The following is a 27,457-nucleotide window of genomic DNA, read 5'->3' on the forward strand; positions in this document are numbered from 1 at the left end:
GTTCTGAAAGTGTATCCTAGGATCTTTAGATGAGATTGAGCATGTTGAGGGTGATAGGGCCAAAGAAGTCCTAGGCTCTTTAGGATAATTCACCACATATTCCACCTTAAAGCTTCTCCAAGGTTTTGTAGTTAAATATTTTTAAAGTAAAATATCTTAATTTTTTTTTTATTAGAAGTGATTTAAAAACCCAAATCTTAGGTAATTTAAGTAGAACTGTGTTTCTGAATAAAAACTGACAGGAAGAAATAGCTGATTACATCATTACATTTGTAGTTTTACTGTTAAATTAAATTTAAGGTCTTGTTTAGGCATATCGGCCTAGGTTTATATCATCATTGGATTCGTAGTATCCTGAATACTAACTGGATTGCTGGCATTGGTAGGCAGTCAGGAAATACCTTCCTAAAGGAAGAATGGATGAAATTTTATTTTTATTGAGATGTTATCATCTAATAAGATTTTCTAAGAAAAACTTGGCTCTTCTTACATAAAAAATAAGTGCAATTCGTAAGTTTTACTGAAAAGATAGAAGAGGAAAGAAAACAGACTAACTTAAAGGTATGGGACATTTTATCTTGGAATATAATATCAGAGACAAATGGAGAGCAAAGGGAGTTTTAAAATTATCTGATATTTAAGTTATTAAAATAAGACTTAGCCTTTCAAACCATTCTATTTTAATTAAGTGTATTCAGCCTCCTTTTGGCTGCTTGGTAACTATTCCTTTTTCCCTAGAAGCTGTGCCTAACTTAAACTCTTTTCTCAAAGACTGGTCATTTTACTTGTCGTACTCAACTTTTCTGTGTTTGGTTTGCTCTATTTATAACCCTGGCTTCTCCATTTCTTTGAAATTTTCAGCTCAGTGACACTTTCTTCTGATGTAGTCACTTTCACTTTGGCAACTTATCCTTAGCTGCTGCTGCTGCTGCTAAGTCGCTTCAGTCGTGTCCGACTCTTAGCGACCCCATGGACTGTAGCCTACCAGGCTCCTCCATCTATGGGATTTTCCAGGCAAGAGTACTGGAGTGGGGTGCCATTGCCTTCTCCATATCCTTAGCTATTACTCCTTTAATATTTTAGATTCAGATTTACTGCTTTCTAACCACAGCTGCCATCTTTAAAAACTAATGAGATGCCTCATTAAGACATTTCATCACCTCCACCGTCTGTGAGCCATAGATGTGCCTTCTTCAACTATTTCTGGGTCTTGGTCTTAGTAGGTGTGGTCTTCTTCATTGGATGTACAGTCTCAACCCAAGTGGCTCCTTCTGGTATCTGTAGTTCCTGAATTCTCTAGAGTTGCCCTTAGTTTCTTACGGTGGAAGTTGGTATCATTAATTTGTCACCTTTCTTTTTTTCTAATTAGTCATTTAGTGCAATAAATTTTCCAGTGACACTGTTCAATTGTATCTGTCAGATATCCATCTACTGGATATTCATTTTCATTTTCATTGTTTGAAATACTTAAAGAATTCCTTTTGACTTCTTTTTATTCTTGAGTTATTTGGAAATTGGTTATGGAGTTTCTGAACACTGGAGGATTTTCCAGATATTTTTCTCTTACTTTTAATTAATTTAATTCATTGTGGTCAGAGAGCATACTTTGTGTGGATTTGACCTATATAGAAGTGTTGTATGCACTTAAAAAAGAAAAATATTTTCTCCTATTGTTGGGTACAGTTTTCTATAAAATGTTAAATAGGTCAGGTTTCATTGTTGTAATAGTCTTCTATATTCTTACTGATTTTTCTCTCTATGTGTAGTCTGTATTTTAAAGACCTCTTCACCCTTGCCCTTTTATTCCTAGTTCTGTCCTCCTCCCTTCCCTGCCACCCCTCTATCTCCCCTTTTGTCTTTTTGTGTTTCAGTTGGAAAAAGTGCTATACTCTTCTTTGAGTTCAGTGATTCTTTTCTTTGTTATATCCAGTCTGTTGATAATCTCATTGGTTGTCATTCCCATTGATTAATACTTTTTCTTTGATATTATGTTTTTATTTCTTGGATTTCCATTTGTTCTTTTTTTTTTTTTAACTCTGCTGAAATTCCAATTTGCTCATTCATGTTTTCTACCTTTTCCTTTAAAATGTGAAGATTATTTTAAAATCTTTGCTTGATAATTCCAAAATAGGGGCCATCCCTGTGTTTTCTTCTATTGATTACCTTATCTATTGGATGTAGGTCATTTTTTCTTCCTTTGTATGTGTTTGTGATAGTTTTTTATTGGATGCTGGGCATTTTTTTCTATATGAGCAATAGATACTGAGGTAAATGTCTTTGTGCTTAGTAATGTGCATAGCTCTCCTTCTTTACATTTAGTAAGCTTCATTTGTGGGAGGTGGGATAGTGGGTGATAATCTGTTCTGTATTTGAGATCGGTTTTATTGTCAGATGGTAAAGAATCCGTCTACCATGTGGGAGACCTAGGTTTGATCCCTGGGTTGGGAAGATCCCCTGGAGAAGGCAACAACCACCCACTCCAGTATTCTTGCCTAAAGAATTCCATGGAAGGAGGAGCCTGGCAGGCTACAGTCCTTGGGGTCGCAAAGAGTTGAACACGACTGAGTGACTTTCACTTTGTATTGCTATATAGTTATCTTCAGTGCTCCAAAGACTTCAGATTCCTTAAACAGATGACTTCTGTTACTTGAAAGGCCTGGGGTATAAGATGGGTTTTCTCCAGTGTTCCTGCTTCGCTTGTAGCTTTCAGTGGACTCTGCTTGTCTATACCATGTAGTGGTCTATTTTTGTGCTCTTGCACTCTCCCTAATATGTAATCTACTATTTCTTGTCACTCACTGCCTGACTTGTGGGGACTGTAGTGCTGTAGTGTTTTCTTAACCTGAAGCCTTGGTATTAAGCATACCCTGGGCACCTGAGTCTCAGAGATGGGTTTCCTTCCCATCAGTGGGCTGACCTCTCCCTCTTGGCAGCCGTTTTGCTTTGCACAGATGGGATGTTTTGGCAGGAGCAAGTTTTCCTGCTTTTTATCAATGTAATATTCTTGGACCAAGGCTTTTCTGGACACTAGGGTAGCTGCAGACGATTTTATCCTCAGATGGCCTTTATTTCATATCAGGTAGGGTCTGGGAAGGATTTTATGTCTGTTTGCAACTAAGATGAGGCTTTGTCATCTTTCTTGCCCTGCCCCCAGTCTTTCCTGTGAATCCTAATAGAAACCTGAGGAATAGAGCTAGTGAGTAGGTTTGGATTCCTCTTGTGTTTGGGGCTTTCAGGGATTCTAAAACTGTTACACTAACTCACACTTGGTTTTTAAAAATTGATCAAATTTTCAGGTTTTCTCTATACCTGCTTTTATGACTTCCAGTTTTTCCTCTTACGCGCTTCCAAAAGTGAAAGATGTATTTCATCTTTCTTTGGAGGGCTTGGAATTCAGTTTACTTGGTTTCCTGAAGACCTCAGTCTGCTAATGGCTTTAACAAAAGCTATGATTTTACTGATTGTCTGCTTTTTAAAAATTTATTGTCAGGTTAGACAAGTTTTACATTGTAAGTAAAAGTGGAACTTTTCCATAAACCAGCTTTTTAAAGATAACCGTAAAGATGCTGAACACTTTCAGGAAAATGAATACAGACCTAAGGAATGGTTGGGGAGGGCACTTTTCTAATGTGTTATTCAAGTCAGTACCTGTAGCTTGAGATAACATTTGCAGTGATAGTCTCCTGTGTGAATTGAAGTATGCTATAACTCAGAGACAACAGTGAAAGTAATGGAAATATATTAATATATTAAGTGACTTAAATATTGGCTCTAATGATAATGATACTGATGTATAGAAGATGTTCGTAATGAGTTTAGATAAATTTTCTTTCAGAATTTATGACCCAAAAAAGCAATATTTTAAATTTAACATTATTTTACATATCTGATTTCTTTGTTATATATATTAATAAAATTATTATCCCTAAAAAATAATTCCCTCCACCTCAAGAATTTTATCTTCCTTTGTATGTATCTTATTCATGTAGCATGTGCTACAGTACACTTAAAGTCTGTAAGTTTTAAATGATGATTGGAGCATGTATGTGGGAAGTTTCAGAAGTCTTTAGGGCATTTGCTTTAGAGAGTCAGAGACTTTCTTTGGTTATTTTCTTATTTTTAATTAACATCTTAATTGAAATCTGTTCTGAATGAGTTTACTTTGTTAGCTATCTGAGTTGAAGCTGCTGCTGCTGTTGTTGCTGTTCAGTTGCTAAGTCATGTCGGATTCTTTGCGACCCCGTGAACTGCAGCACACTAGACTTTCCTCCTTCACTACTTCCCAGAGTTTGCATCATGACCATTGAGTCGATGATGCCATCCAACCATCTCATCCTCTGTGGTCCCCTTCTCCTCTTGCCCTCAGTCTTTCCCAGCATCAGGGTCTTTTCAGTGAGTTGAAGGTAGTCACTTAATTTCTGATGGCCTCAGTTTCATTTTCTGGTGAAATGAATAATAATACAAAATTCAAAATTATACACCTAATGAGGGGTTGTGTGTTTTGAATGATATATATATAAAGAACCAAGCACAAAAACAGTTTATACTATAAAGTGTTTATACTTTATAAGGTGTTTATGCTTTATATGAAGTATAAAGTGTTTATATAAAGTATAAAGTGTTTATATAAAGTATAAAGTGTTTGTACTTTATAGTTTAAAGAGTTTTATACTATAAAGGTCTTTTAATATATAATAAGTGATACTGTAAATAACTAAGAAAGAAATATTGTCTAGAGTAATCAACAGGGAATAAAATGGGTGAAAACAAGGAGTATTTCTTATTTTGACCTAAGAAGTTTCATAGTCCCTTAAATTCTCTGATTCTTAAAAAGTTAGAGTAAAATTAAAAAGGAAGTTACTTCCATTTCTGCAGCAGGTAGCATCATGTTATCTAGAGTCTTGTCAATATATACTTTATCTACACGGATAATCCAATATTTGAATTGGAGAAATATGCTCTAAGAATGGAAAAGCTATGTTTACGTGCCATAAATGATGTACCTGCCGTAAAAGAACAAATGGTTTAACCTTTAAAAAATACTTTTTATAAAGATGATTGTGGCATTTTGTTTTCATTGCTTCATTCCTCAGCAGGATTTGTGCTATGAATTTAATTAGGTTACCTTTTCTCACCTGATGAAGTACAGGATGTATCAATATTATACATCTTTTTCTTATTTGAACGTTTACCCATTAGTTAGTTCATTATAAAAAATCAGTACTTTTAATCCATATTGAATTTTTACTTAGGCAAATTTCCTCCTCACGTGGCTAGGTTGTTTAAACCTATGAATGAATTAGAGATCAATTTCACGTCTGTCCTGAAATTTTTACCTGTTCTGCCAAACTCCAGGTAGTATGGCTCTAAGAGTCTCACTGCAAGCTCCCCACTGTCTTAATGTTGTAGTAAGAGGAAACAACAAAACACTACAAGAAAGAAAACACCAAGAGCATTACAGTTGAAAAAAATTGTGGTAAAATATACATGCATAAAATTGACTGTTTAGCCATGTTTAAGCATACATGTCAGTGACATTAAGTACATTCACATTGTTGTGTACCCATTGTTATTATGTATTTCCAGATCTTTTTCATCTTTCCATACTGAAACTCTGTACCCATCAAACACTAACGCCTCATTTTCCCCTCCCCCTCAGCCTCTGATTTCATGTCCACATGAGCTTGACTAAAGAACATTACCGTTTTAAGGAAATGTAAATTATTCAAGCTCAAATTGGTCTTAAAGTGGTTAGAAAGTAGGATAGCTCTTACTTTTCTTTGCTGGACTGCTCCCAGTTTAGAGAAATTGCAGATTTCAAGGAATGAAATGGCAGAGAAAATGAAGTCACAGTTTGGGAAGAGAATCACAGATCTTGTGCCGTGTGAAATATACTGGAAATCTTGGTTGTCTCTTTTGGAATGCAAATCTCCCTTTCACTGTAGCGGTTTTAAGAGGATATGATTGTGATGAAAGATTTTGATTGGATAACACACAGCAGATCCAAAATTTTGGTGGAATATATTTGAATCCTAGAACTCTCCTAAATGTTATGTCATTTGGCAAGATTCTGGCTAACAGTGTTATTACCTGGCTCTGTGAAAGTATCTTCTGTTCTCTTTCCTAAGATTCAGAAATCAGTGTTTAGGTCCTCCATCAGTGATGCACATGTTCAGTTTTTCAGAATAATAAAAGTCTGTGGAAGAGAAGCATTTAAAACAATTGTTCAGGATTAATTAGAGAGCATTGGGCCTATAACTCTGCTTTTCAGTAGATATGGCATTGAAAAAACTTGTTTGTATTTGATGGTGTGTATTCCTTGCAGTGCAATTTTTTGCTTGAAAAAATACAATAAAGACAAAAAATGAGGCAAAAGTAGGACAGAAAGAAAGGTTAAATTTTCTGCTTGAGGTTTTGCGGAAAACACACATAATGCATTCTGAAGGTGCCATCCCCATCTGTGAGCTAACTTGTAGTTACAGATTCTCGGAGAATCTTATCTCACTCCACCTATCCCCAAGCAGGATGTTCTGCTCTCTTCCTTTGTGGATACATTTATTTTTATTCCCTTTATTTATTGCTTCCCAGAGTTTCTACAGTCATTTTGGTTTTGGCCTCTCTATCTTGCTACATTTATGCTGGCTCAGCATGGTGAATTTAAAACTATGTTTTATAACTGGAAGTTGGTACTTTTTGACCACCTTTGTAAGATAAATGAGAGCTAGGGATGTAATGTACAACACAGTTAAGATAGTTAATATTGCTGTATGTTATATATGAAAGTTAGTAAGAATAAATCCTGAATTCTCATCACAAGGAAAAAATACATTTTTATTTTGTATCTACATGAGATGATAGATGTTCACTAAGCTTATTGTGATAATCATTTCATGATATATGTAAGTCACATCATTATGCTGTACACCTTACAGTTATATGGTGCTGTATGTCAATTATATCTTAATAAAACTAGAAGAAGGAAAAATATATTTTGAATATTTTACCATCATTTTGGTTGTTGCAGTTAGGACTGTTGTTTGAGATATCTAGCCTGCCATGTAATGGCAATCTTCATATATTAAAAAAAGAATCTTAAAGTATATTAGCCTAGATCCCTCTGGATCACCCTTCTCCCCCATTTTGTATTTCAGTTTTTAAAGCTTATGTATTAAGTTCTTATAAAGCTTAGAAAAAGTTTAAAAACTTTAAAAGTGATTTTTGTGTTGATTATTATATTTCTAAAAATATGTATATTTATTTTATAGCTACTTGAAGGAAATTTTGCCAAAGAAGTCAGCCATGAAATGGATGGACTTATTTTCCAGCCCACTGGAGTAAGTATATTTGTCTGTGTGTGTGTGTGTGTGTGTGTGTGTACATGTACATGTATATATGTATATCCATGTACACACATGCATGTATATATAAAGTACAGTTTTCTTAGATATGTTTATTTAGGATTGATTAGTGCTATAATCAGCTTTTCCTTAAAACAAATGGTTCATTATAAAATAAAGTATTTCCTTTATATTAAATATATATTATAGCAAAATGAATAGTTATCTGCTTTTGACTTATCTTAGGAAATAAATACAACTGATCATTTTATTTTTCAAGGAAGTTATTAGTCTTTTATTATAATTAGTTTTCTTACTACTCATGCAAGATGAACATTAACTTATGCTTCTTTACTAGAAATCTACCAATAACCTTACGTAAATAAATGCTTATTTCTTTCTGTAGCCCAATATATCTTGTCAGTATTAATTATTTTTAAAACTTCATTTTGTCACAGATGAGTAAAATTCAGAGTTATCAATTTTTGAAGAAAAACACAGTTCTTTGTGTGTTTATTCCATGTCAGATTTCTGAAACTCGCTGAAAACCTTTCACCAGCGCAATGGTCAAATCATATATTTGGAGTAAATTCTGTTTTACTCTATGGTAAGATTTCTTACCCTCTGCACTATTGACATTTTTGGCCCCATAGTTCTTTGCTGTGTAGAGCTGTCCTGTGTGCGGTAGGATGTTTCATAGCATCTTTGGTCTGTACATACTAGATGCCAGTATTACCTCTCCCTCTCACCCCTCCAGGTTGTGACAACCACACATACATACATTCACTGACTCCTTTCCCCTGAAAGGCAAATTTGCCTTCACTTGAGAACCTGTGCCCTGTGGGGCAATGCTTCTCAAAACTGTGACCTGTGAACAAGGTAGCATTAACACCACCCAGGAAGTTGTTGTAAATGTCACTTACCCCAGACCTACTATTGGGAAACACTGGGAAATGGAGTCCAGCAATTTGTGCTTTAACAAGCTGTCCAAGTGACTCTGATGTGTGTTCGAGTATGAGAACCACTGCTCTTCTAGGAAAGAGTTGCATTTTATGTGCTACACCTTGTCATAAGCTGCATTTTGCCTTCACTCTCTCCTTAGAAATAAGGGTGTGGACTAATTGTGAAGTTATGTAGAGAGACATCAAACTAGGTACCTGGGGTAAAGAGAAGGGGACTAATATTTTCAAACATTATGTATTAAATACTATAGTATGTATGCTCTACTATTTAGTAAAACTGCAAATTTGATGGTATGTGATTGGCTTCTGTCTTCATCCCACTTGTCAAGCAGGTGGAGGGAAAAATCTTATGTCATTGAAGGAGAAGGAGATGAAGGAGAGTTAGAGGCTAGGGACAGAAATAGTAGAAAGTTTTAGGACGATACAGTTTAGATCTTTAAGTTCCAGTATTTTCCAAGCTTAATCTCCCTGGACTGAAAGAAGTAAAATCTAACTATAACAGGAATTAGGATGTTTCATTCTGTTAATAAACTCATGGTTCAGACCCATGAATGATTTTTACCCAGTCTATTGCCAGTACCAGATTTCCCTTTTCATCCCCTTGCAACCTTCTCGGTACATATCTATTCCATATGTTATGTAGCCCATTCTGGGGAACCCGACAGGAATTCCTCTGCCTTCCTGTCCTTCCCCACAGGCACTTCACATTCAGTCTTTATTAATTTCATCTACTTTCTAGTTTTCAAAAAGGTTGTTTTCTGCTGTTGTCTGCTCTCCTGTTTTTCCTTTTCTACTGATATCTCTTTCCTGTAACTCCCATTTTAGTGAAGTTTCAAATCAAAGTGGATATAAATGCACGTGTTTAATCCACCACATTTATCAGAAAGTCCTCCAAGCTTCTCACAATGTGGTATTGCATCTGTTGGGTTCCTTGAGCCAAAAATTCAAGTAAATGAAGAAAGGGACTATTTTGAATAACCAACTTAGCAATTTGAGGGAAGCTACATAGAGCAGAGAGAAGGTGCTGGTCAGGGATGGACAAAGCTTGTCTTTTATTAATAATCTTCAGTCTGTTCTCTAATGCTACAGAAATATTCCAGAGGCAAATGAAGGGCGAAAAATGGAGAGGATTCTTGGTGCTTCTACTTGTGTGAAAACTCCTGGCTTTCATTTGTTTGGTGCTAGTTACTTGAAACTGGGGCCTCCCTGGTGGCTCAGATGGTAAAGAATTTGCCTGCAATACAGGAGACCTGGGTTTGATCCCTCAGTTGGGAAGATCCCCTGGAGAAGGGCATGGCAACCCACTCCAGTATTCTTGCCTGGAGAATCCCCGTGGACAGAGGAGCCTGGCAGGCTACAGTCAGAGGGTCGTAAAGAGTTGGACATGGATGAGCGACTAAGCACACATGCACACTTACAACTTAGCAGGGAGTTAATGCTGCTTCATTACAGTAATTATGGTGAGGGAACTGCAGTTGAATAAAAGATGGAAGATATTACTAGTGCTAAAAAAAAAATCCTGGCAAAATATTGAAGAAGAGTAACAAAGGTACTATATTAAAGTGATGATTCTATTGAGGGTGAAACCCCAAACACCGACTTAGAAGAAAGTTCATTCGCGTTTTGATTTAATGTTCTATTTTTCAGAGACATAACCTTGTAACACATCCAGTACCGCACTTAGTTTATAACTTTCATTAGAAAGAGGACAAGTAAAGCTAATTGATGGTATATTGAGGAAAATAAAGCTTAGGATATTTCTTTTTTTTTTAATTTATTTTTTTAGTGAGGGATAATTTCTTTACAGAATTTTATTGTTTTCTGTCAAACCTCAACATGAATCAGCCATAGTTACACATGTATCCCTTCCCTTTTGAACTTCTCTCCCATCTCCCTCCCCTTCCCACCCCTCTAGGTTGATACAGAGCCCCTATTTGAGTTTCCTGAGCCATACAGCTAATTCCCATTGGCTGTCTATTTTACATATGGTAATGTAAGTTTCCGTGTTACTCTTTCCGTTATATTTCACCCTCTCCTCCCCTCTCCCCATGTCTATAAGTCTTTTCTCTATGTCTGTTTCTCCATTGTTACCCTGTAAATAAATTCTTCAGTACCGTTTTTCTAGATTCCACATGTGCATTAGAATACGATACTTATCTTTCACTTTCTGATTCACTTCACTCTGTATAATGGGTTCTAGGTTTATCCACCTCATCAGAACTGACTCAAATGCGTTCCTTTTTATGGCTGAATAATATTCCATTATGTATATGTACCACAACTTATTTATCCATTCATCTGTCGATGGATATCTATGTTGGCTTCCATGTTCTAGTGATTGTAATAGTGCTGCAATGAACGAGGGCTTCAGATTATACAAAGCTACAGTCATCAAGACAGTATGGTATTGGCATAAAAACAGAAATATAGACCAATGGAACAAGATAGAAAGCCCAGAAATAAACCCATGTGCCTATGGGTACCTTATTTTTGACAAAGGAGGTTAAGAATATACAGTGGGGCAAAGACAGCCTCTTCAATAAATGGTGCTGGGAAAACTGGACAACTCCATGTAAAAGAATGAAATTAGAGCACTTTCTAACACCATACACAAAGATAAACTCAAAATGGATTAAAGACCTAAATGTAAGACCAGAAACCATAAAACTCTCAGAGGAAAACATAGGCAGAATACTCGATGACATAAATCAAAGCAAGATCCTCCATGACCCACCTCCTAGGGTAAAAGAAATAAAAACAAAAATAAACAAGTGGGACCTGATTAAACTTAAAAGCTTTTGCACAGCAAAGGAAACTATAAGCAAGGTGAAAAGACAGCCCTGAAAATGGGAGAAAGTAACAGCAAATGAAACAACTGACAAAGGATTATTTTCAAGAATATTCAGGCAGCTCATACAACTCAATACTAGGATATTTCTTTGTGTTTATAAAGAAACGTATTGGTATCTGGTATTCACTAAAACACAGCAGTCATTAATTATCAGGAAAGCCTCAATTTTTTAAAAAAGTAGCTTAAATTGTATTTATAGAATTATAGAAAATCGAAGCTGAAAAGGTACTTGTAAGATTATCACTCTAAGCCCACTGGTTTCAAAACATGAAGTTCTAAAGTTCTGGGTTTCTGTGAACTGCCTCAGGGGACCATGTACAGGTATAGGTTACTACATAAGCATTCTGTTTACATGTTTTGTTTATATGCATTCTGTTTATATCATGACAGTTCTGATTTATTTCTTTTATATATGGTACTTCTGGATGATTGTGTTTTAGAAAGGGCTTCATCTATGTAAATACCATTTGAATCAGCTACTTTTTTGAAAGGTCACCAGTGATCTTTCTTCCTTACAAAATCAAGTTCATTTTCAGCCTTTTTCTTGCTAGATTATCTAGTAGTAGTCTGTACCACTGTCCACACTTCCTTACAATACTCTCTGACATGGCTTTTGAAACATCACACACTCCTGATTCCTTTCAGTCTCATGCCATTTCTTCTCCGTCTCACTCAAGGTCTCCGTCTTCTACTAGTTATCAAAGTTTGGAGTTTCTAAAGGCTCTGTATGCTGGACCTTCATTTTTTCTCAAGCTCCACTCTCTCCTTGGAAGTCTCATTCGCACCCATGGCTCGATTATCTCTCATAAGCCTGTGACTCAGTTTTGATTTGTTTAAGCTCCAGATTTGTTTATCTAATTGCCTACCCTGATATCACCTTTTCAGTTTCTCAAAAACACCAGAAATCCAACGTACCTTACAGCTGAACTCCATTTGTTGTATTCCCCAAACAACAAACCAACATACAGACTACACAATGATCTTTTCCTGACATTTCCTGTCTCAGTTGCTTAAATGTAGTTACTTGAGTGAGGAATCTAGATGTCCTCTTGACACCTTCCCCTCTTTTATCCATCTGATCCATCTCCAAGTCTTGCTTTAGCTCCTAAATCTCTCTTAAATTATTCCCTTTTCTCTTCATTACCACTGCCACACTCCAGTCTGACTTGTCATTCATTGCCTCTTGCCTGGACCACTGCAGCAACATCCTAACTGGTCCTACAGCTTCCATTTTGTCATCCTCCTGTCTTCATCATACTGCATTCAGAGTGATCTTCTTCCTTTATCTCTAGCGATTTTCCCCTTGCTTCTATGTTAAAGACCATGCCTAGATTTGAAGCCAGCTTACTCTCTTATCACATGCTGCCTTTTTGTTTCCCTCTGTGTTTTGCTGATGTGAAAATAACTGATATTTTTATTTAAAGGTGACAATTATATTACTTTATTCATCAACAGTGTTTTAAGTAAATTGAAGTATGTTATATTTGCTAAAATATTTAAATATTTTGAGAAAAATGGGTATTTTCTCCAAAGAAAAAATTGACTGTTTATTTTAATATAAAACTCTATTCTTTCTAAGTGTTAAGGCTCAAACTTTGATCATGCTGAGGTGATGATTTTTAAAAAGAAGTATCTTCAAATTGAATTTTCCATCTGGTTATAGTCTACACCATAAACCAAATAGGTTCTGTTAGATTCTTACATATAAGGTTTTCAGTTTTATGATTTCACTGGCATTTTGTTTTTTTTTTTTTTTGATTTATTTTTTTATTTAAGGATAATTGCTTTACAGAATTTTGTTGTTTTCTGTCACACGTCAACATGAATCAGTCATATTCACTGGCATTTTGAATTGCTAATCTTTTTCAGTTTGTCACCTAAAACTGAATATTTTAAGGTGGCCATTTGGCATTTTAATATGCTATAGGTAGTAGATCTTTTACTTGGCAGATATTAGATCTTTCAAGTTAATTTACAAAGTTGATAATGCTTATTTGTTTAAAGCTTTTGCAAGAGAATTTTAATAATTTATGTAGCATAGTAAATTTTTATTTGTAGTAGTAACTGATTAATTTATAACCATTTAAAAATTGTATTTGATTTTACTTTTGTCATCTGGAGACACGTTTCTAGATAAGAATTTTTGTGCCATTAATAATCCCTCACTAAAAACAGGATTATATGCAATGAATTGCAAAATATACATGCTAGTAAAAACTTAAAATCTTTTCTTTGATTATAAAAGACTTTTTCTTGTTTTACTGCCAGCTATATTGTGATTAGTAAAACATATAATTGTTTCTGTGTTGAATCTAGAGTATTCTCAAGCAGTAGTGATAGAATTGTTTGTTTGCTTTTTGTATTTTCATCACTATCTTGATTTTATGTATGGTGGATCAGCTTGATTTTATGTTTCTCAAATTAATCAGTTTGCATGTAAATTGAGTCAGCTTTGATTTTAATATTGCTTTCTTGTAAAATATTAATGTTTTTATTAAATCTTTACTACTGCCAGGTATATTGAATGATATGGATAGATTGTAAAATGAAAATTGGAATTAGTTTAATGTCTTGTCTTGAAGTACATGACGAATTAGAGTGGTTTTCCTCTGTAGCAGAGATGATGTTACCATGGTGAGAGCTTCTGTTGCCATGACATTTGCTTGCATATTTTGATAGGTCTTCAATTGAAGAAGGGCTCTGTTTCCTGGCAGACTGGAAAAGTGTCATTCTATCCTTTCCCCCAATATATTATTTTTTATTGAAAAATATATAATTTCCAAAGAATTCTAATAGTGAACTGCCAAGGAAGAAAATGCACCTTGGTATTTTTAATTTTTTTTTTTCTTTTTCAACTTTTGAAACACACCAAAATATTCTTAGCTTGCTTTTTTGTTTAAGGAGGAAAAAAAGAGAAGAATATTATTGTTCTAGCTTTCTTAATAAATAAAACATTTGCTTTTCCATCAAATTTTGTTGACAAACAGCTAAAGGTGAATAATTTGTAATCAGTCTCTGCTAGATATAGATATGTAATGTTACTGTACAACAAAAAAACACTGCTAATGATGATATATTGGTAGCAGAGAAAAGTAGAAGTAAACATAAATAAGGACTTCACAAAAATGAATCAGTGAATTGCAAGAGGGTAACTATATAAAGTGCAAAATCAATTTTCATATAATGATACATATTAAACACAATGAATTAGGGGTAGTTCCTTTTTAAAAATAATTTATGTTTAATTTTAAATATTAATGGTAGATATTTTTAAAATTATGTTTTACAGTGATATATTTTTAATTTTAACCAGATAATAAACTTTAACATGCAGTAAGAAAAATATGGAGAAGAAAGTCTCCTCACTCTCCTCCCCCCCTCAGTTATCTTCTGTTGTATTTAACTTCTCTTCACAAAGTTTTTTTATGTATTTATAAGTAAATATAAATTTGTTAGTACATTTTTATTCTCACTCCACTTTTCAAGGAAGGTAGCACAGTATTTTGCACTTTGCTTTTCAGAATTTGTCCAGCCATATATTTTAATGTATATTTTGTCAGTGATCTAATTTGAGCATCTTGGATGTATTGGAATCAGCAGAAGGGTAGGACTTGTTACTGACACCCCCATCCCTTATGCTTATGGCAGTTCAAACTTTTAGGAGGAAATACTTAAAAACATAGCATTTTGTCGATTTAGAATAAATTTTCCTTTCATCGTCAAAGTTCATTGAGAACTTCAGTGGGGCTTTTTGCTAGTAAACTGGTTTGTTTTATAAAAGTGCAAATTGAAGTATACTATAATGAGTACATCTTTACACCAGCTGTTTCTTCTGCAACAAACTGTTTTCTTCCTTTCTGTATTACTCCCATTCAGCCTTTGAATATCAAATTAGGTGTGGCTTCTTGGGGAAGCCTGGGTGACTCGGTGAATGTGTCTCTCCCCTGTGTTCTTACAATGCTCTTCCTCATACCAGTACTAGGAGCAGAGATAATTGTTTTAATGACATGCAGCACAAATTAGCAAAAAAGAAGGGTAACGTACTAGATGTATAAAGTGACTGCTGCTGCTGCTAAGTCGCTTCAGTCGTGTCCGACTCTGTGCGACCCCATAGATGGCAGCCCACCAGGCTCCTCGTCTCTGGGATTCTCCAGGCAAGAATACTGGAGTAGGTTGCCATTTCCTTCTCCAGCGCATGAAAGGGAAAAGTGAAAAGTAAAGTCACTCAGTCGTGGCCGACTCTTAGCGACCCCATGGACTGTAGCCTACCAGGCTCCTCTGTCCATGGGATTTTCCAGGCAAGAGTATGGAGTGGGGTGCCATTGCCTTCTCCAATAAAGTGACTAGGCTGCAGATATTACTCGTATCTAGAGTTTGATCCCGTATCAGTAGATGACTTGTATTCGGATTTGTGTCCACCAGAGAAGAGGAGAAACACTGCGAAATCTGCTGACTTACCAGATGGCGGTAGTCTTGGTTATTAAGGCAGAATTAATCCTGAGAAATTTTTGTATTGTGTTGGCTCTTGTTTTTAATCAATTAGGTGACTACTGTATTGCTGAGTAAGAAGTACTAAAAATGTATAAAGGCAGGGTTTCTGCCCTCAAGGGCTTACACTGTATGAAGAAACTTGGCCCAGCAGCAAGGTGAGAAACGTGCAGACTGGTGGAGTGGCAGAGGCGCTTTGGTGGGTCCAGGGAGTAGCGGCAAGTGCACTGGGAGATGGGGCCTGAGCTACAGATGGGACAGGACTCTTGGTTCACCGGTGCCTGAGTGGGAGAGATGAGGTAAGTGCTTTAGGTGCTGAAGTTTACTTTGTTGTCTGAACTCCCTCTTCCCACTGGCCAGGGCATTACCAGTTGTTTGTCCCTCCTACTCACCACTCCACACAAAAAGAGGCTAAAAGTAATTAGAAAACAACTGACTTAAAATTGGTTCCTTTTGAAACAGTTTTAGATCATGAGACCTTCCAACCCAATCTTCCATTATTTGCTTTTGGACAAATTTTATATATATAATTTTTTTTTTAAATAATGGAAAGATTTCTGTGATTTGGGCATTTTTTTGACAAGTTGGACTATTCTGGTTATCAGTTTCCTTATCTGTAAAACAAAGAGTTTGCTGCAAGCATATTAAAAAAACAAGAAGCAAGAAGAAATTAATTAGACTTGTGAATCAAATAGTAAAAATAGTAATATGAATGTATTTTGAGTAATTTTTGCACCGTGAATAATCCAAGACACTGCATGAATTCTCTAATATTAAATCTCACCCTCAAATCACAACTTCACTTTCCATAAGGTAGAAAACTTTTATAAGTAAATGAGAAATGTCAACAAGCTTTTGAAAATGCAGTTCTCTTCTTCCCTTGCTTCTTTCTATGATAGCTCTCCCTACTGGTCTCTACCAATTTTGTGACTTTTTAGAAATGAAATGCCAAGTGGTTGTCTTGAGTTATTTTTTTTTAGGTGATGGACTCTTTCCTCTACATCAATAAGAACAGCATAGAGTACCAAGCTAATTTAGTCTCAGAAAACTTAAGCAAACTTCCCCTCAACTCAGGTATATTTGTGGTCTCATTGCCTAGAACTTCCTTGTAACCTTATTATTCTTCAAAATTCAGTTCATGCACTTTTCTTAGTGCATTCAAGAAACCTTCCTTTACCCCTGCCCCCTGATTTTGGTGTTTCTCTGTTGTTCTTGCTCAGCAGCTTTGTTTATATTCATTTGAGCGCCTCTATGATGCTCTTGGAGTTTATATTAAAAGTCTTATTGTGGTTGAACTCAGTTCCTTGAGAGAATTTGTATCTTTTCCATCTAGTAAGGTACTGGGCATGTAGTAGGTAGTTAGTGTTAAGGATTTTTCCTCCATACAGGGTATTTATGTGTCTTATTTTGCAAAATAGATATTTGTTATTTGCATCTCAGTGAAACTTGGGCAAAGGATATAACCAAGTTGCTAAATCTAGAATTGTTTTACTTTTATGTCAGTAGAATTACCAAAGAAGGTTTTTTCTGCTTCCTTTAAAACTAAATGCTAGAATAACAGCAAAAATAAAACTAATATATGGCAAGATCAGGGCTCTTTCTTAGCTTCAGTGTAGGGCCTGGAATATGTGTTATGATAAAGAAACTGCTCACATTTAATGAGTGGAATGAGTAGCATGGACTGCAAAGTCTTTAAGGTATCTTTGGTCTACAAATGCTGTTTTTAGGCAAGCAAAATGCTATTATTACATTTTTCTAAGTGAGATAGATGAAGCCCAGACTTAGAATTTACTTGAAATCTTGAAGTTAGTAGAGGTAAAGAAGAACCAGATATCTTGTCCTCTATGTTGTTATTACTACTGGCTTCCTTTAGATCAGTTTCTCAACTTTGGTACAATTGACATTTTGGGTTGGATAATTCTTTGTTGTGGGCAGCTGCCCTGTACATTGTAGGATGTTTAGAAACATCCCTGGCCTCTGCCCACTAGATGGCAGTAGCTCACCCTTTCCTCCCCAGTGTGACAACCAAACATGTAGGCATTGCCAGACATCCTCTGGGGGGTAAAAACCTCTAATTGAGAACCACTGCTTTATACAGCAGATATATCACTTATGCCTCCATTTTGTTTTCCTATCTATTTTAGAGGATTTCTTTGGCACATGGCCGTCCTCTACCTCTAAGACAAGTTCTGCTCTCGTTTGGTAAACACTTTCCTAAACATATTACTTATTTGCCTGACATTTGCTTTTTTTTTTTAAAGATAATAGTGGACATCTCGGGTAATATTGATACTTGCTTTCAGATATAATCTATCTAATTTTTTATTTGACAGTTCACCTGGTAAAATCAGATTTGTTTCTATAAAACTAAGTATTATATGTGTTAGTTTCAGGTTCGACGCATGAGACAGGGTGCTCAGGGCTGGTGCACTGGGATGACCCAGAGGAATGGGATGGGGAGGAAGGTGGGAGGGGGGTTCAGGATGGGGAACACATGTACACCCATGGCTGATTCATGTCAGTGTATGGCAGAAACCACTACAATATTGTAAAGTAATTAGCCTCCAATTAAAATAAATAAATTTTTAAAAATGAAAAAAAATATACCTTTGATAATTATTTTAATCTAGATGCATGCTGGTGAATTTAATGAAATTAAAATGCATTATGCTCTAATTACATGTGGTAAAATGTAGCTTGGAAGAATGTTTCTGTACCCTTGTCTATATTAGCAAGATTCTGTATTTCAAGTTTGATAACTCACAAATATTTATTTTAAAAGTCTTAAATCCCTGTATTATATAATATCTTTTCCCTTATTATTTTGAGGAACTTGAAAGAAGGATGTTTTAATAGTTATTGATATACATAATCTTTTATAAATAGTGATGTGTCATTTCATAATCTAAAATATTCTGTTTAAACATAAATTTAAATATGTGCTTGTGCTAAGTTGCTTCAGTCGTATCTGACTCTTTGTGACTCCATGGATTGTAGCCCACCCAGGCTCCTCTGTCCATGGAATTCTCCAGGCAAGAAGACTAGAGTGGGTAGCCATTCCCTTCTCCAGGGGTTCTTCCCAATCCAGGGATCAAACCTGGGTCTGCTGCATTGCAAGCAGATTCTTTACTGTCTGAGCCACCAGAGAAGCCCACATTTAAATATACTTGAGGCTAATGTTTTAAAATAAGTTAAAAATTTTTTCACTTTATTATTTTTATTGTTTATCAAGTATTTATTGAGCATTTTACTAATTGTTTGGCAGGCATATGATTAGACATGATTTTACTGAAGTGGAATTTATGTTCTAATAGAAATTTAAATACATTTTACTCACGGAAATTTTTTTGCTTTTGCATTTATTTTCAATAATTGAGAACTGCAATGTTTTAAAAATATAGTTTTCTAAAAATTTTTATCAGGCATTTCATTAACTTTCATAAAACTGCTTTGAAATTCTCAGTCATGTCAAATCTAGTATTTCAGATTAACATAAATGGTTTGGTATCAAGTCAGATGAGGAATGGCTAATGTTTCTGAACTATTGCTTTGTAAAAATGGAAGAGTTAGTATATCTATTCTCCATTGGAGGATTTCCAGAGAGAAAAATGTAAAGGATCCTTAGTATCTACTTTACAATTAGCATTACGTTAAAATTATTTTTAGAATTAGTTATTAGGTACCCATTATAAAATATTTTGGGATTTTCCAGGTGGCGCTAATGGTAAAGAATCTGCCTGCCAGTGCAGGAGACATAATAGACACAGGTTTGATTCCTGGGTCGGGAAGATCTCCTGGAGAAGGGCATGGCAGCCCACTCCAGTATTCTTGCCTGGAGAATCCCATGGACAGAGGAGCCTGGCGGGCTACAGTCCATAGGGTTGCAAAGAGTTGGACACGACTGAAGTGACTTAGCAAGCAAGAAATATTTTAAAGCTGTACAATCCTAGCTTTAACATTTCCTAGATTTAAGAACTTAGATTGGTATTGGTTTCTAAGTGTTCTCATACTAGTCATATGAATAAATAAGGAACAGAAGTAAATGATGGTTGGTTTGTTAAGTATGACATTTCCTTGGCAGAGGTTGTAAGTAGGGTTGGTGTGGGATACTGACACTCCTTTCTGCCCCTCAATCCTTTTTTACCCTTCATCACTATAGAGAACTACTCTTACTACTAAAAGGTCTGTAATGTTTCTGTCAGCTAGACTTTATTAGAAAACATACTGAATTTTTAAAATTATTTTTATTAATGGGATCATAACTGGAAAATTTAGCAATTTTAACATTTATAAAAATATTTATATTCAGTAAATATAAAGAGATTTATCTGTGATCATTCTGAAGGATATGTGTTACATGAATGAGCCTCAGGGCAAATAAATGAATGAAAACTTCCACTGAAATATTATATATTTGATTTTATATTTGTTCAGGTTTAAATACAAGACTTAAGAAAATAGCGTGTATTATGTTCTTAAATTTGCTACAGAAAAAATATTTTTTCTATCAACTCCAGTGATTGTCTTTCTTTAGCAAAACTTGATACACTAAATTTGTCATTATATGGACTTCTGTTTCAAATAAGTGATCCTATGACTAGGGTTTTGCATTTTTTAAATTTCTAAAAATCTGTTAGAATGCAATTTGACTTCTATTTCTAAAAAAATATTAGTAGTGAGTACACTTAGCAGTTTTTCCTTCCTATCTTTCTCATAATATGGCCTCACTGAATTGACATACTTTCCTCTCCTTCAGGGGAGTCTATATTTTTCTACCCGAGTGTTTTGCTCATATTTACTTTCTGCTATAAGTCTGTGTTAGTGAATATTACTCATTATTTGAAGTTCACAGTGTTCATTCCTCTTTAAGTATATAACCACCCAAGTAAAAGATTTTTTCTTTTTACTGTGTTTCTAGAATACATTTAAAACATTTTTTTCACGTACTCTGTAGTCTCTCTAATTACATGGGTAGTATTGTTCAACCATTTCCACAACTTTTACATCACTGCAAACAGAAGTTTTATAACATTAAGCAATAACTCTCCCTCTGCCCAGTCCATCCATCCCTCCTCCCCTACTGCCTCTACCCGCTTCTCCTGGTGCCTCAGATCTACTTCCTGTCCCTATGAATTTGCCTACTGTGGATATTTCTTTTCTTTTTTTAAATTTTAATTGGAGGCTAATTACTTTACAATATTGTAGTGGCTTTTGCGATACATTGACCTGAATGAGCCATGGGTGTACATGTGTTCCCCATCCTGACCCTTCCTCCCACCTCCTCCCCATTGCATCCCTCAGGGTCATCCCAGTGCACCAACCCTGAGCACCTTGTCTCATGCATGGAACCTGGACTGGCGATCTGTTTCACATATGATAATATACATGTTTCAATGCTATTCTGTCAAATCAACCCACCTGCGCCTTCTCGCACAGAGTCGAAAAATCTGTTCTTTACATCTGTGTCTCTTTCGCTGTCTCGCATATAGGGTCATCGTTACCATCTTTCTAAATTCTGTTTATATGTGCTAATATATGGTATTGGTGTTTTTCTTTCTGACTTACTTCACTTTGTATAATACGCTTCAGTTTCATCCACCTCATTAGAACTGATTCAAATGCATTCTTTTTAATAGCTGAGTAATGTTCCATTGTGTATATGTACCACAGCTTCCTTATCCTTTCGTCTGCCGATGGACATTGAGTTGCTTCCATGTCCTGGCTATTGTAAACAGTGCTGCAATGAACATTGCGGTACACGTGTCTCTTTCAAGTCTGGTTTCCTCGGTGTGTATGCCCAGCAGTGGGATTGCTGGGTCATATGGCAGTTCTATTTTCAGTTTTTAAAGGAATCTCCACACTCTTCTCCATAGTGGCTGTACTAGTTTGCATTCCCACCAACAGTGTAAGGTTGTGCATTCTCCACACCCTCTCCAGCATTTATTGTTTGTAGATTTTTGGATAGCAGCCATTCTGACCGGCATGAGATGGTACCTCATTGTGGTTTTGATTTGCATTTCTCTGATAATGAGTGACGTTGAGCATCTTTTCATGTGTTTGTTAGCCATCTGTATGTCTTCTTTGGATAAATGTCTGTTTAATTCTTTGACCCATTTTTTAATTGTGTCATTTATGTTTCTGGAATTGAGCTGCAGGAGCTGTTTGTATATTTTTGAGATTAATTGTTTGTCAGTTGCTTTGTTTGCTGTTATTTTCTCCCATTCTGAAGGTTGTCTTTTCACCTTGCTTATAGTTTCCTTTATTGTGCAAAAGCTTTTAAGTTTAATTAGGTCCCATTTGTTTATTTTTGCTTTTATTTCCATTACTCTGGGAGGTGGGTAATAGAGGATCCTGCTATGATTTACGTCAGAGAATGTTTTGCTTATGTTTTCCTCTAGGAGTTTTATAGTTTCTGGTCTTACATTTAGATCTTTGATCCATTTTGAGTATTTTTTTGCGTATGGTGTTAGAAAGTGTTCTAGTTTCATTCTTTTTCAAGTGGTTGACCAGTTCTCCCAGCACCACTTGTTAAAGAGATTGTCTTTTCTCCATTGTATATTCTTGTCTCCTTTGTCAAAGTAAGATGTCCATAGGTTTGTGGCTTTATCTCTGGGCTTTCTATTTTGATCCATTGATCTATGTTTCTGTCTTTGTGCCAGTACCATACTATCTTGATGACTGTTGATTTGTAGTATAGCCTGAAGTCAGGCAGGTTGATTCCTCCAGTTCCAATCTTCTTTCTCATGATTGCTTTGGCTATTCGAGGTTTTTGTATTTCCATACAAATTGTGAAATTATTTGTTGTACTTTTCTGAAAAATACCTTTGGTAGCTTGATAGGGATTCCATTGAATCTATAGATTGCTTTGAGTAGTATACTCATTTTCACTATATTGATTCTTCCGATCCATGAACGTGGTATATTTCTCCATCTATTTGTGTCATTTTTTATTTCTTTCATCAGTGTTTTATAGTTTTCTGTATATATAGGTCTTTTGTTTCTTTAGGTAGATTTATTCCTAAGTATTTTATTCTTTTTGTTGCAATGGTGAATGGAATTGTTTCCTTAATTTCTCTTTGTTTTCTCATTGGTAATATATAGTAATGCAAGGGATTTCTGTGTGTTAATTTTATATCCTGCAACTTTACTGTATTCATTGATTAGCTCTGGTAGTGTTCTGGTGGTGTCTTTAGGGTTTTCTATGTAGAGGATCATGTCATCTGCAAACAGTGAGAGTTTTACTTCTTCTTTTCCAATCTGGATTCCTCTTATTTCTTTTTCTTTTCTTATTGCTATGGCTAAAACTTCCAAAACTATGTTGCATAGTAGTGGTGAGAGTGGGCACCCTTGTCTTGTTCCTGACTTTAAAGGAAATGCTTTCAATTTTTCACCACTGAGGATAATGTTTGCTGTGGGTTTAACATTTTATTATGTTGAGGTATGTTCCTTCTATGCCTGCTTTCTGGAGGGTTTTTTATCATAAATGAATGTTGAATTTTGTCAAAGGCTTTCTCTGCATCTATTCACATAATCATATGGTTTTTATCTTTCAATTTTGTTAATGTGGTGTATCACATATATTGATTTGCAAATATTGAAGAATCCTTGTATCCCTGGGATAAAGCCCCCTTGGTCATGATGTAGGATCTTTTTAATATGTTGTTGGATTCTGTTTGCTAGAATTTTGTTAAGGATTTTTGCATCTATGTTCATCAGTGATATTGGCCTGTAGTTTTCTTTTTTGTGGCATCTTTGTCCGGTTTTGGTATTAGTGTGATGGTGGCCTCATAGAATGAGTTTGGAAGTTTACCTTCCTCTGCAGTTTTCTGAAAGAGTCTGAGTAGGATAAGTGTTAGCTCTTCTCTTAATTTTAGGTAGAATTCAACTGTGAAGCCATCTGGTCCTGGGCTTTTGTTTGCCGGAAGATTTCTGATTACAGTTTCGATTTCCGTGCTTGTGATGGGTCTGTTAAGATTTTCTATTTCTTCCTGGTTCAGATTTGGAAAGTTATACTTTTCTAAGAAATTTGTCCATTTCTTCCAAGTTGTCCATTTTATTGGCTTAAAGCTGCTGATAGTAGTCTCTTATGATCCTTTGTATTTCTGTGTTTTCTGTTGTGCTTTTTTCATTTTCATTTCTAATTTTGTTGATTTGATTCTTTACCGTTTTTTTTTTTTTTTGATGAATCTGGCTAATCATTTGTCTCTTTTATTTATCTTCTCAAAGAACCAGCTTTTAGCTTTGTTGATTTTGGCCATGGTCTCCTTTGTTTCTTTTGCATGTATTTCTGCCCTAATTTTTATGATTTCTTTCCTTCTAGTAACCCTGGGATCCTTTCTCCTTTTTCTAATTGCTTTAGGTGTAGAGTTAGGTCATTTATTTGATTTCTCTCCTCTTTCTTGAGGTAGGCTTATATTGCTATGAACCTTCGCCTTAGTACTGCTTTTACTGAATCCCATAGGTTTTGGGTTGTTGTGTTTTCATTTTCATTCGTTTCTATGCATACTTTGATTTCTTTTTTGATTTCTTCTGTGATTTGTTGGTTATTCAGAAGTGTGTTGTTTAGCCTCCATATGTTTGTATTTTTAATAGGTTTTTCCCTGTAGTTGACATCTAATCTTACTTCATTGTAATCAGAAAAGATTCTTGAGATGATTTCAATTTTTTTGAATTTACCAAGGCTAGATTTATGGCCCAGGATGTGATCTATCCTGGAGAAGGTTCCATGTGCACTTGAGAAAAAGGTGAAATTCATTGTTTTAGGGTGAAATGTCCTATAGATATCAATTAGGTCTGACTGGTCCATTATATCATTTAAAGTTTGTGTTTCCTTGCTAATTTTCTGTTTAGTTGATCTATCCATAGGTATGAGTGGGGTATTAAAGTCTCCCACTATTATTGTGTTACTGTTAATTTCCCTTTTCATACATGTTAGCATTTGCCTTACATATTGTGGTGCTCCTATGTTGGGTGCATATATATTTATATTTGTTATATCTTCTTCTTGGATTGATCCTTTGATCATTATGTAGTGTCCTTCTTTGTCTCTTTTCATGGCCTTTACTTCAAAGTCTATTTTATCTGATATGAGTATTGCTACTCCTGCTTTCTTTTGGTCTCCATTTGCATGAAATATCTTTTCCCAGCCCTTCACTTTCAGTCTGTATGTGTCCCTAGGTTTGAGGTGGGTCTCTTGTAGGCAGCATATATAGGGGTCTTGTTTTTGTATCCATTCAACCAGTCTTTGTCTTTTGGTTGGGGCATTCAACCCATTTACATTTAAGGTAATTATTGAGAAGTATGATCCCGTTTCCATTTCCTTTGTTGTTTTGGGTTCGAGTTTATAAACCTTTTCTGTGTTTCCTGTCCAGAGAAGATCCTTTAGCATTTGTTGAAGAGCTGGTTTGGTGGTGCTGAATTCTCTGAGCTTTTGCTTGTCTGTAAAGCTTTTGATTTCTCCTTCGTATTTGAATGATATCCTTGCTGGGTACAGTAATCTGGGTTGTAGCTTTTTCTGTTTCATCACTTTGAGTATGTCCTGCCATTCCCTTCTGGCTTGAAGAGTTTCTGTTGAAAGATCAGCTGTTATCCTTATGGGGATCCCCTTGTGAGTTATTTGTTATTTTTCCCTTGCTGCTTTTAATATTTGTTCTTTGTATTCGATCTTTGTTAATTTGATTAATATGTGTCTTGGGGTGTTTTGCCTTGGGTTTATCCTGTTTGGGACTCTCTGGGTTTCTTGGACTTGGGTGATTATATCCTTCCCCATTTTAGGGAAGTTTTCAACTATTATTTCCTGAAGTATTTTCTCATGGCCTTTCTTTTTGTCTTCTTCTTCTGTGACTCCTACGATTCAAATGTTGGGGTGTTTAACATTGTCCCAGAGGTCTCTGAAATTGTCCTCATTGCTTTTGATTCTTTTTTCTTGTTTCCTCTCTGCTTCATTTATTTCCACCATTCTGTCATCCACCTCACTTATCCTATCTTCTGCCTCAGTTATTCTACTGTTGGTTCTGTCCAGAGTGCTTTTGATCTCAGTTATTGCATTATTCATTATTGATTGACTCTTTTTTATTTTTTCTAGGCCCTTGTTAAACTTTTCTTGCATCTTCTCATACCTTGTCTCCAGACTATTTATCTGTGACTCCATTTTGTTTTCAAGATTTTGAATCATTTTTACTATCATTATTCTGAATTCTTTTTCAGGTAGACTCCCTATCTCCTCCTCTTTTGTTTGGTTTGGTGGGCTTTTATCATGTTTCTTTATCTGATGAATATTTCTCTGCCTTTTCATCTTGTTTAGGTTGCTGTGTTTGGGGTGGCCTTTCTGTATGATGGAAGTTTGTGGTTCCTCTTTATTATGGAGGTTCCTCCCTGTGGGTGGGGTGGACTAGTGGCTTGTCAAGGTTTCCTGGTTAGGGAAGCTTGCATTGGTGTTCTGGTGGGTGGCGCTGGATCTCTTATCTCTGGAGTGCAATGAAGTGTCCAGTAGTGGGTTTTGAGGTGTCTGTGGATTTGGTGTGACTTTTGGCTGCCTGTATTTTTGTGCTCAGGGTTATGTTCCTGCATTGTTGGAGAATTAGCTTGGTATGTCTTGCTCTGAAACTTGTTGGATCTTAGGTGGAGCTTGGTTTCAGTGTAGGTATGGAGGCTTTTGGATGAGCTCTTGTCGATTAATGTTCCCTGGAGTCAGGAGTTTTCTGTTGTTCTCAAGTTTTGGATTTAAGCCTCCTGCCTCTGGCTTTCAGTCTTATTCTTACAGTAGCCTCAAGACTTCTCCATCTATTCAGCACTGATGATAAAACATCTAGGTTAATGGTGAAAAGATTCTCCACAGTGGGGACACCCAGAGAGGTTCACAGAGTTACATGGAGAAGAAAAGAGGGAGGAGGGAGATAGAGGTGACTAGGAAGAGAAGAGGAGGGAATCAAAAGAGGAGAGAGCACTCTAGCCAGTAATCAATTCCCTATTTGCTCTTCATAGTCTGGAACACTCAAAGAGGTTCACGGAGTTCTATAGAGAAGAGAAGAGGTAGGAAGGAGATAGAGGTGACCAGGAAGAGAGGAGGGGGAGTCAAAAGGAGAGAGACCAGTCTAACCTGTGATCACTTCCCTAAGTGTTCTCCACAGCCCAGAACACCCAAAGAGATTCATCAAGTTAAGCAGAGAAGAGAAATGGGAAGGAGGAGATAGAGGTGACCTGGGGGAGAAAAAGGAGAGTCAAAAGGGGAGAGAGCAATCAAGCCAGTAATCACACTCCTAAGCAAAAATGGGTACTGAAGATTGGATTCTTAAAGGTACAGAATTGATAACAAATACCAAAAAGCAAAGATTAAAAATCTAGAGTAGAGGGTAGACTCTCAAAAATACAATATTAAAAAAACAAAACAAAATCTCAAAAGTTATAAAAAAAATAGATGTGAAATTTGCTTTAAAAATAGGGTCTTTTTTTTTGCAAGGTCATAGTAGGTTTTAAAAATGGAAATTAAAGGAGTAATAAAGAACATAAAAATTAAAAAAAAAAAAAATGATAATAGTAAAATATATCTAGGAATTTCTCTGGAGCTGTTGAGGGCAGTGTGGGGTCAGTTCAGTTTTACATTGTCCCTTGTTCCAGCTTATACTTCTTCTCAAGGTCTATAGGTCCCTTCTAATGTAGCCAGTGCTAACTACAGGGTTTTAATCTGTTGCACCTGTCACTTCCACAGCGGTTCCCTCTTTATTTTGGCTTCCTCTGTTTGCAAGTCTCTTCAGTATCTAACTTCCGCCCTGACACAAGGGGGTGAAGGTGGTCATTTATTTAGGATCACTTGTTCAGTT

General features: G+C 35.7%; 1 protein-coding gene across 5 annotated transcripts in view; it reads left to right on the forward strand.

Moving 5' to 3' along the window:
• The window catches only part of RNGTT (RNA guanylyltransferase and 5'-phosphatase), a 203,431-nt gene that overhangs the window by 101,743 nt on the left and 74,231 nt on the right, over positions 1-27,457 (forward strand). For 4 of the 5 annotated variants that reach the window (XR_014064965.1, XM_081528556.1, XM_081528557.1 and 1 more), the window contains one exon: positions 7,266-7,334. The exons of the other annotated variant lie outside the window; for it this stretch is intronic. Coding sequence is in view for 3 of the 4 variants with exons in the window: in XM_081528556.1 (XP_081384682.1) it covers positions 7,266-7,334 (69 nt within the window). In the remaining variant the exon portion in view is untranslated. The remainder of the gene's footprint in view (positions 1-7,265; positions 7,335-27,457) is intronic. 5 annotated transcript variants of the gene reach the window in all.

Source organism: Giraffa tippelskirchi, chromosome 9 (assembly GCF_054371585.1).
Source record: "Giraffa tippelskirchi isolate mGirTip1 chromosome 9, T2T-mGirTip1v1.2.pri, whole genome shotgun sequence".
NCBI lineage: Eukaryota > Metazoa > Chordata > Mammalia > Artiodactyla > Giraffidae > Giraffa > Giraffa tippelskirchi.